Raw genomic sequence first — 11,305 nt, forward strand, 5'->3', positions numbered from 1 at the left:
AAGTGTACATACCGTGTTACGAAGGTAATCCACACGGCGTTTATTTCAGCTCTGTATCACACAAAACAAGAAGATAGAATCGACGAGAGTCCCTTTTCGACGAGTGTTCGTCAACACTGCCTCGGAAAACAAGGGGAAAAGATTGACCTCACCTCTTAATCTAGAATTGAGGTCAGTGATCAAACTATAATACGGGAAGGGTCCACAAGGGTCGCGCGGGCATATTCCATTTAGCACGCCAGCCGGTCGTAGGCAGACGGTCTTGCGACGAAGCAACGCAGCGCCGAGTCGGAATGCCTGCTAGGCCTATATTCTGAGCAGCTCGCTTCGTCGGAGTCGGTGGATCCAGCGTTCTTGTTCGTCGTGGTCTGTTTTAAGTACTGTTTTCTTGCTGCTTGAAGTCGGCACGCGCGGGAAGAACACGTAGAAAAATAAACGTTCAGTCAGTCAGAGTTTTGAGAGGAAGGAAAACAAAGAGAATAAATGTTCGTCGGTCGCCGCCACCCAAGTAACTGTCGGCCCTGCCGGCCCTGCCCTACTGCGCACGCGCAGTAGTTGCTTCGTTTACCACACGATAGATGGCGCTTGGCTCTCAGCATTATCAAATTTGGCAGTTTTCGCCACACATCTCTAATTATGCTACAAAATGTGGATCTGAATATTATTTAACAAAACTTTTAGGAAACATTCGCCGGCTATTTATTGTTTACGATCGCGGTGCTGGTGAGGTAGGCTCTTACCCAATACGCGACCTGGATTTGGCTGACGTGCTCCATTTCCGCGGATGCATCGTAGTGAACAGGCGAAGGAAGGAAGGCGCAAAAGAGTCCAGTTTTCTTTTAAAAGTTCTATAGCAAATAATTTTTTTTGGCTCCCTATTTTTGTGTTTTTGTGTTTCTTTTCACACCTTTTACGACGTGCGGTGGATGAAACTCGATTTTAAAATCATTTCATGGTCCCTTTACGTTTCCGGCATTCGAACCGAAAAAAAAAAGTTTGTCTACGAAACGTTTTACGGTGGTGCTGTCGACGAAACGTCACACTGTCGACGAAACGTGTGTCCACGAAAAGTTGTCCACGAAACGTAATTCCACGAAACGTAATTCCACGAAACGTAATTCCACGAAACGAGCTTCGACGAAATGATAGGGACCCGTGGCTCTTGAAACAGCATAATTGCGCTGGAGGTGACTGACGGCTTGATTGTCTTACTACAAAAAACTGAATAGTTGTAGACAGACAAGGTGTCATTTCTGACAGGACAAAGGGACGAAGATGCAGCAGGGCCGTCTACAGGTGCTACATCGAAGAAAAGAAAATCTTATGAAAGGAAGAAGCCCAAAAAACGTCGACGACGCACATTGGAGGTCGACAGCTTTGCCGAAGCACAACACGAGGAAGATGAAGTGGATGCAACCGGCTCTTTGTAGTGTGCAGACTTACCTACCGAGATTGTGAAGGACCCACCAGATCGAGATCCTCGGTACACCGAAAAGCTTACCGAGGCATCAGGTGTCGCTGAGGCATTTGGATTGTATTTTGATGAAGAAGTTCTTGACACAATCGTGCTAGAGACGAATCGTTATGCGCATCAGAAATGCCGAGCGGGGTGGAAAAACCTCACTACAGATGAGCTCAAAGCGTATTTGGGCATGCTTTTCCTGATGAGTGTGCACCCAGTGCATCACTTGTACCTGTACTGGAGCACATACAAGTTCTTCAACGTTTCCGAAATCTCAAACGTCATGACTTTCAAAGGATTTCAGGCGATTATGAACAGCCTTCATCTCAATAACAACGAACTTGAGAAGAAGCGCGGAGAAGACGGCTTTGATAAGCTGGCAACAAAAGTGAGGCCCCTCGTCACTGCCTTGAGCGAAAGGTTCCTGAGAGAATATGCGCCGTCAACGCATCAGTCCATCGACGAGAGTATGATACCGTTCAAAGGACGGTCTTCACTAAAACAGTACATGCCAATGAAACCGATCAAACGAGGCTAAAAAGTTTGGTGTTGGGCTGACTCCGAGACTGGCTACCTCCTAGAGTTCCAGATATACGAGAGAAAGGATACCAAGCGACTTCCCGATCTCTCCTTGGGCGAACACGTCGTTTTATCCCTTTCACATCACATAAAAGAGAACAGTCAGTTGTTTTTTGACAACTACTTTGCATCTACAAAGCTGATGGAGAAGCTCTGGGAGCTGAGAGTGCTAGCTGCAGGCACATTCAGACCGGCACGCAAGGACCTACCAATCGAGCTAAACAAGGAGTGCAAGCTTCAGAAAGGCCAGCACCTCTGGTGGTCCAAAGGATGTGTCACAGCCACACAGTGGCGCGACAACAAGAATGTACGCGCGATGTCCAACTACCATGACCCACAAGAAGTCGTAGAAGTCACGCGGAAGTTTGCCAGTGGTGCCAAAGTTGCATGGTGCGCCCTGTCCGAAGGTGCTTTCAGACTATAACAAGTGGATGGCGGTGTTGACCGCTTTGATCAGAAAAGGAACACTTACCCAGCAGACCGCCAGTCAAAAAAGTGGTGGTGTCGAATTTTTTTACTACCTGCTTGACGCTGCTGCTGTTAACGCCTTTATTTAGTACATGTCAATGAAGGAAGTCGACTACATGCAGTTTCGACTAACGTTGGGACGCCAGCTCATCTCCCGTCAAACATTCAGGAGAAACGCAGAGTAGCGGCTTTCATGCACAAGAAAAGAGGCAATCGATGCGGACAAGCAATGTTTGTAGTGCCCAGTGTGCTTCGCTTTCAAGGGAGTGGTCATCATGCACAAAAAATTAGCAAAAGGCGAAGGTGTAGATGGTGCTCCACCAGGTCCAAAGAATCCAGGACCCAGTGCATCTGCAAATCATGCGCTGTACCACTCTGCGTCGAGTGCTTCGCACCTTTCCACTCCAAACAGTGAACGCCCTTAGGCATTTACATAGGAAAGCGCGCAAGGGGCTCCCCCAAGACTATAGGTGTTGTTTGTCATGCAAAAAAAAAAAAAAAAGAAGACGACGACAGCCTGGCGTCTTGCTCTCGTTTCGTGTTCCGAATATTTAGCCCCGACACCTGGCTTTCGAGTTTCACCTATTGAAATATTCGTGCAGACCGTGGTTTTGAGGCTTCCAGCTCCCGTTTCACATCATATCATCGGTTGTATGTCTTAATTTTTCGGATTACCAGCGATCTACAGTTCCAAGGCTTCGGTAGCCCCGTTAAGCCTTGCGTCGTCAGCGCCTGACGCCTGACTTCAGAAACCCGCCCAGCAATGGATGCCACCGAACTGGAACCGACGGCCTCGACATGTGTAGGCACGTCGGCTGCTGAAGCTACCTTCGACACCGAGTCGATGCATTACTCCGACGAATTTCACCAGGCAGAAGACCCGAACGAGGGGTGGATCACGCCCCGCAAGTCCAGGAACCAACGCACCCTGCCGCGCCAGGTAAATGAGCTCCATACGGTGGTGGTGCCAATTCCGCATAGCCTGCAACTCCAAGATATCAAACGGTACGATCTCCTCCCTTTCTTCCTGGCCGCAGCCTCCCTGCCACCTCACGCTAGTGAAGAGGTAAATATCGACGTCCGCCTCCAACAAAGAGTCATACTCCTTAAAACCGCCTTTGAAAGTTCAGCACGTCGCCTCAGCCAAACTAAACGCATTCGTGCCAGGAATCAGCTCCATGAAATCAGCCCCTACCTAGCCGCCCCGATAAATTCCTGCAAAGGGGTCATCCACGGTGTAGAAGCGGGACTCACAACCAATGACCTCATGCACTCTCTTGAAAGCTTTCAAACCACCATTATCACCGCACGCATGATGGGGGACACTGAGTCAGTCCTTATCACGTTCGAAGGAGCCAACGTCCCCCGCACCATCCTCTTTCGCCGGGCAACCTACCGGTGTCACCCACACCGCCCACGTGCCCTGAGATGTGAGAAGTGCCGTATGTACGGCCACCGGACCTTTAATTGCCCAGAGAGCCCAACATTTTGGAGATGCCCCACATGCGCCGCGCAAATACCTCACCAACAAGCCTCTCACGCTTGCTCCCCTCGGTGCTACCACTGCGGGGGTGAACACTCTTCCTTCGACTCGACTTGCCCGGTCCAGCGCCAAAAAGATCAAGCCAGCATGAAGGCGGCATACGAACATCGTGTGCATCTCCGAAAAACCCTTCCACGTAATATGCAAAAGCCCCCAGCTTACTCCGGGCAGACTGCGAACAAAAAGCAATCGGCGGCTCAACACAAGACGGAGCTGAGTTCCTCAAACTCATATCAACCACCATCCTTAAACAAGTACCATCTAGAGGCACAAGCGCAACTGAAAGCATCACTCCGCAACGCGCAAAAACCGACAGAATAGCAAACCCGTAAGGGAATGTTACCTGCAACGGCCACCTGGGGGCACGCCTCTGCGGGCTTCTCAACGACTCCACGTTCACCGTCATCCCAGACTGAAGACTTACCACAACAACGGTCACTTCTGCACCCTGCCGACCTAACAACATCTCAACCAAAGTCTGACATAGTCTCCCAAGAACCGAAGACCACACGAGCAAACCTCACAGAACCAGCACCATCGCCGCCATCGATAGGTGCTCCTGCTCCATCACTTACTCCCTCTCCCTGCAAGCGTTCACCTGCACTCACTTCGCTTACTCCCCCCGTCTATGATTCTCCTAACTACCAACGGCACATGGAGCATGAACTCATAATGTTAAAAGAACGACTAACCCCATGTGAAGAACAAATCGCCCAACTCACAGAACGTATAGCCAACATCGAAACACTAGTGTCCAACATATTAGGCACAGTAAACCCTCTCGTATCCCGCATTGAAGAACTAACAAAGGCGGTAGCATCCCTCGAAAAAGCTGTCGGTATGCTCTCTGCATCACCCATACCCATGGAAGCAACATCCCAATCTCTTAAAAGACCCCTTTCTCCTGAATCCACTGAACACCCCTGTTCCCTTCAAAGGGCACACCCTCCTGCCCCCTCCTCAGTCACGACCTCATAATGGTAGAAAATTCCCAGTTGCAAGTCATCCAGTGGAACTGCCGGAACATCAAAACAAACCGCACTTCCCTTCATCAATGGCTCCTTACCCTAGATTCTCTTCCCCATATTCTACTACTCCAGGAGACACGCTATGCAGTTAACATACCAGGATACCGAGCTTTGCATGGCCATCCAAACGAGGCCCCTTTAGTTTCCACATTCATAAGGCGGGATATCCAGTATGAACCACTGATCATCCCTACATCTCTCAGACAAAATGTAGTGGCATGTGCTTACTATCCCTTCCCTAAACACAGACCTATATGCTTCCTCAACCTATATAATCCCCCCACAGAGCACCGCCTATTCAAATCACTTTTCAACTTTGCTGCAGAGTTGACACCTAATTACGAGGTACTCCTGGGCGGTGATTTTAATGCCCCAAATGTCAGCTGGGGTTACCTATCCACACTTCGCCCAGGGCGACTTCTGCAATCGTACATTTCACAGCGCCAGTTCACTGTCTTAAATACTCCCGACATGCCAACCCGACAAGGCACACGCCAGCAACACTGTACCACCCCAGATCTCACACTATACCACGGCAGAAACTCGAGTGTCTGGGTTCATACTCAAGAGAGACTTCTAAGTGACCACTTCATTCTCTCAATATCACTCAGCATCTCTAGCCGCTCACGGAAAATATCAGTCAAAAATACAAACTGGGATAAATTTCGCAGCATCCTTGTTTCACCCGGGCAGCAATCAGGCTCTTACGAGACCTAGATATGCGCCATCAAACAAGCCCGAACACAAGCCACGAAAATAGAAAACACCACAGCCCCGGCGATACGGCAAGACCCGCATCTAGTGTGCCTCTGGAGACGTCGTAAGCGTATCTTAAGATGCATTAGCCAGCAACCCCACAATCAACAACTCCGAGAACGTTTACAACACCTAGATGTAGACATTACTACACACTGCAGCACTCTCGACATCTCGAACTCGAACAGAGTATGTGATCAGATAAACGGTACCCTCCACCAAAAGACCGCATGGCATCTCCTCCGTTCACTTCTAGGGCCTCAGCCACCTCCCGCTCCCACGCTAGACAAACACTTAGCTTTACAAGGTAGCACAGACCTTATCCAAGCCTTACAGAACCTATACATCCCTCCAGCATTGACCTCAAACTACCCCTCCTACTCGGGCCCTGAAAACCCGACTTTAGACAGCCCTTTCACACTAGCAGACTTAGACTTGGCCCTAGCAAAAAAACTCACGAAAATCAGCCCCAGGAGAAGATACCATCACGTACTGCCTCCTCCGTAACCTTCCAGAAGCGAATAAAAAACAGCTCCTGACCTACATAAATGAACATTGGTCGGAGGGTACATACCCAAAGGAATGGAAATCTTCTACTATTATCATGATCCCCAAACCTGGAAAACCCCCCTCACTTAATAACCTCCGTCCCATTTCGTTAACCTCTTGCGTGGGCAAGACGATGGAGCGGATGGTCCTCGATCGTTTTCAAGAACATCTTGAAGCCACTGCATTCCTGCCACACACCCAAATCGGCTTTCGTTCCCATGTTTCCACTCAAGACCTATTCCTTTTACTCCAGCACACATTCCTCTCCCCATCTTCCTGTCAGGCGCATGCGCTCGTCACAGTAGACGTTCGCAAAGCATTTGACAACATAAGTCATGATCACATACTCGCTTCAGTTCGAGAAACAGAATGCGGACAAAATTTGTATACCTACATCCAAAACTTCCTTAAGGACCGCATTGCAAGCTTTCGTATAGGGGGCGAGTTGTCCCAACCACTCTCACTCACACGAGGTACACCTCAAGGGGCTGTCCTCTCCCCTACTCTTTTCAATCTGGGTATGGCCCAGCTAGCTCGCTGCCTGCAGCAGATACCCCACCTTTCCCACATATTTTATGCTGATGACCTCACCCTCTGGTGCACTCACGGATCACCAGGGGAAGTTGAATCTACTCTTCAGAAAGGTCTAGACACCATAACTGCGTTCCTAACCCAAGCAGGGCTGAAACCGGCCCCAGAAAAATCGGAATTACTCCTGCTGTCTCAAACCCAGTATCAGCGCTCTGTAAACCATCTCATTTCTCTCTATTTAGACCATCAGACCATCCCGCGAGTATCCTTATGCAAGGTCCTCGGCATCCATCTCCACGATCGATCAAATCAGGCTAACATCACTCCGGCGATAAACACGTGCGACTCGGTAACACATCTTGTCCGCAGAGTCGTGCAAAGACGTGCGGGCCTCAATGAAAAACAAGCGAGTCAATTGGTTCATGCATTGGCTCTTAGTAAAATTCTTTATTCGGTTCCATATTTCACGCTCACACGACAGCAACTTAATAAACTCAGCTCTGCATTAAGCACTCTGTACAAGGCCTCCCTTAACCTTCCAATCCATACCTCAACGCAAAGACTCTACGAGACCGGCCTATTCCTTCCCCTCTCCTCACTCCTACACCTCCATCGTGACCGACAGCTAGCCCGCCTCTCGGGGTCACATCAAGGGCGCTGGATCCTAGAACAAGCTGGACTCTCACCAATTGATTTTTACTTGCACTTACCCGCTTCGCCATTGCCCTCTAATCTGCGTTTCGCTCTTCTGCCCCGCCGCATGGCTCCGGGCCTGGACGACGGTCGCAGAGATGCTCAGGCCTTGCATCATAATCCACCATTTCAGACACAGACGGTAGCCTATACCGACGCTTCCATCTTGGACACCGGCACGGCTGCGTACGCAATCTACATACCTAAACATTCCTTACCTATTTTTTCACACGTGCGGTCCATACAGCGACCCCCCGTCAATCACCACGTTAGAACTTGTCCCCATTATCCATGCCATCATATCATTCTCCCAATTGCCGCGCACGTCCGCTTACACTGTCTACTCTGATTCTATGGCTGCTATACGCTCCTTGCAACAGAGGCAAATTCCTGCCGATCTTCGAGAGGACCTTGAAATGGCCCTACACTCTCTCTCCTCATCCTCGGTCACGATTCGATGGGTCCCTGGTCATGCAGGGATAGCAGGTAATGAGCTGGTACATCAGCTCGCCCGCGAATTTCACAGCCGGGCACCTGCAATCCCCTGGCTAAGCCCCCCGACCAATGACGAGGCAGCAGAGTACAAAAAAACACTCAAGTTACATTACAAACAGATCCGTATATCTCATGAACTTCTACCTCGACCACATCCACAGCTTAGTGTCGCGCAGACCCACATTCTCCGTAAAATCCAGACAAACACCCTCGTCACACCTGCTCGCCTTTACCTCTTCCGCTATCGATCAGACCCTTCCTGTCCCAACTGCCCAGCTCCCTATGCCAATCAAGAACATTGTCTCCTTCATTGCCCGGTCGCCTACACCACCTCATTTCTTCCTAACCCCCCACCACCCTCCTGGAGTGCATGGTTGGCGTCGCCGTAACTGGAAGATCAGCTCGCCCTGGTACTTCAGGCGGAGGATATCTTGGGTACTTAATCTGTGCTCTAATTAAAGTGATTTTATCTCTCTCTCTTGTCATGCAACATTCCCAGAACAATTATAGCTGAACTGTTTGCCGAGTGTTTTTCACAATTTGGAGTTGAGATAAAAAACAAAAATATTTTTTCTAGTTGTTCGTTCTAGTCGGCCTTGAACATGCCCGTGGGACACGGGCGTCCCACTTCTTGTTGTTGGTTCGGCAGGCGGTGGGACACATATGTTCCACTTTTTTTTAATAAAACCTATATGTAGTTGCACATTAATTTTTTAGGAGGCACTTCTCGAGGTCATCACAAATCAGATAGTACACTAATAACACACTTGACTTAAGTATATTTTTCGGGCTTCATAAAGGGTTAAAGTGCAGTATTTAACTTTTTGTATAAACACAATGTATTAGCTGCAACTACGGAATGTTTCATAGTATGTTAATTTTTATAATGTTACGTCTGTAACAAGTAGACATTACGTTACGTCTGTAACAACTAGACATTACGTTACGTCTGTAACAAGTAGACATTCTTTCGGTTTTCTTCCATTCGCTTATAGTGCAGTATTTAATTTTTTTTTATCCCGACATGTGTTTGCACATCCCTTTAAAATTAAACGATAATTGCATCATTAAATGAGCTAATCTTTGATAAGGCTTTAACGGTTCATCTTTGACATCGAAGAATATTGCTTATTACATTTTGTAATTATAAGGTCTATAAATAATCATAAAAAGTACAAAATGGCACACAATTGTTTCTTTAGAAAAAGGGCTCGGTGTCAAAGTAGGTTCCGTTTACAACGAAGATTAGGGGGAAAAAAAAAAGAATGATTAAACAATGAATCATAGCAAGGTACTTCAGTTACGATTAGGTATATTTCCAACCCCCTATTTTACGCTCATAAGTAATGTAACTGGTCAATATCATTTATGTAAAATTCCTGAAAAAACTAGCATATTCGCTAAAACGTCGATTAGAGAAAATAAATTCCACGGAGTTCGGAGACCATTCGATTGACTGCTGCACGAGAACTACCCTGTCCACTTACTCAAATATAGACGATTGCAAACTGGGCGACTGGCCGCCGCCATGTCTCTGCTCGAGCAGGCACGCCCGTGCGATTACGAGCTTGCCAAAGCTACGTTCACCCGCGCGTTGCACGCGCTTGCACGCATGGGGCACCACTTGTGGCGCCATGCTTGCAATTGTCTATAGGTCCGCGTTTCTTGTTTGGTTTTCTCTTCGCGGCACCGCTCTTTAAAATTAGAAATTTACCTACAATCAAGACCGAAAAAGGTTGACCTGTAACAGTGCTGAGCATAATTTCCGAGCCCACCGTGGTTACCCATGCTTATTCCCCCGCGCAAGCCACTTCTCCTAACGCACCGATGCGAAGTGGTGAAGCTCGGTGCACATGCGCCTGTGGCGAGGGTGTGAAGCTTCACGTGAGCGGCGATTGTGCCACGACGTGGAGGCGTGTGGCTGAAATGAAAATCAAATGACCCTTACAAGAGTATGAGACCCCGGTTTCGTCCTTATCACAGCAGCTCCTACCACCATTTTATTAATTTTTCTTGCGACTTCTAGCTCCGTGACATTGCCGACATTATCGACATTATCGTCTGGAAGTTAATCTAAAGTTCCAGGCGCTGGCCACGTCATCATCTGATGGCGTGGCCAGCGCGGTAGACGAGCAAATTTTAGTAACAGCGAGTACAGACACCGTGACATATATAAACGTTTTTACCACTTTTCTTCTCTTCCACTTCTTTCAATATTTGATATCGACGGATATTAAATTCGCAGGTGTAGTGTAATTTTGAGCAAAAATGGTATTTTGGCGCGACATGTGGCAGACGCAATTTGGCGCAAATGGCGCAGCACTTCCATCACTGCTTAGTACTAGTGAGGTTCGTGTTGTGATGGGGAAAGGCGTCAGTCGTCGAAGATTTTCTCCCTGATCGCGGCTAGTGTCTTAAGCGCCGTTCACACTCTTGCGACCGAGTCAGACCAGACAGGTTTTTAAGCCTCTTGCGATGTCTTAGGACCGGACGCGATACAGCGGAGCTGGTCCTAAGATATTGCAAGAGGCTTAAAAACTGGTCTGGTCTCTCTCGGTCGTACTCGGTTGCAAGAGTGTGAACGGGCCCTTAGATGGCGAGGCAGTGGCAGCGACGACGATTTGATGCTTTAACTATACATTTATTAACAAAGGGCCGGCAGACGTACGACACACGTCCGCGACCAGTTTCGGTACTTCTCCCGCCCAAACTCCCCCGACCCCGTACGTCCGGGTGTCCGTTTCCGTCCCCCAAGAGGACACATTCCTTCCGTCCGGTGGCGCCGCGCGCGCTCGCGGAGTACCGCGTAGTCGTCACTTACCCTTTCCCGTGCTTACACCAGCAGCGCTCTTCTCCTCGAAGGAGGGGCCCTCTCGGCGCCGGCAATGCCGACGAGTGGCTAACGATAAACGAAACAGCTATTTAGGGGAAAAATACCACTCTGATCTTACAGTACTGATTTCACAACTACTATGAATGTTCCCACGGAAACGGGACATGAGGCTTCGTTAGACCAAAAGATGAAGCATTGATGAACTTCTAAAACGGGACTGTCCCGGTCAAAACGGGACGTCTGGTCACCTAGGATACATGTTAGTTTTTGTCTTGCTCCCTCTTTACGTAGGTTGTGAGTAGAGACCATGGGCGTACCAACCGGGGGGGCAAAGGGGGCGCTTGCTCCCCCAGTTTTCAGGGTGAGGG

At 48.8% G+C, this 11,305-nt stretch overlaps 1 protein-coding gene and 1 pseudogene across 1 annotated transcript; both read left to right on the forward strand.

Annotated features, from left to right (window-relative positions):
• Positions 1 to 1,652: 1,652 nt before the first annotated feature.
• LOC120850472 (piggyBac transposable element-derived protein 4-like) lies at positions 1,653 to 2,000 on the forward strand. The gene has a single exon (XM_042292706.1). The coding sequence runs from the start codon at positions 1,653 to 1,655 to the stop codon at positions 1,998 to 2,000; it is 348 nt and encodes a 115-aa protein (XP_042148640.1).
• A 1,272-nt stretch (positions 2,001 to 3,272) lies between these two features.
• Positions 3,273 to 8,547, forward strand: LOC120846134 (annotated as a pseudogene).
• The last annotated feature ends 2,758 nt before the right edge of the window (positions 8,548 to 11,305 follow it).

The sequence above is a fragment of the Ixodes scapularis genome, unplaced genomic scaffold, assembly GCF_016920785.2.
Source record: "Ixodes scapularis isolate PalLabHiFi unplaced genomic scaffold, ASM1692078v2 PGA_scaffold3__209_contigs__length_174095766, whole genome shotgun sequence".
NCBI lineage: Eukaryota > Metazoa > Arthropoda > Arachnida > Ixodida > Ixodidae > Ixodes > Ixodes scapularis.

Coding starts and splice junctions, on each gene's coding strand:
- LOC120850472 (XM_042292706.1), top strand. CDS start 1,653: ATGCTTTTCCTGATGAGTGTGCACCCAGTGCATCACTTGTACCTGTAC.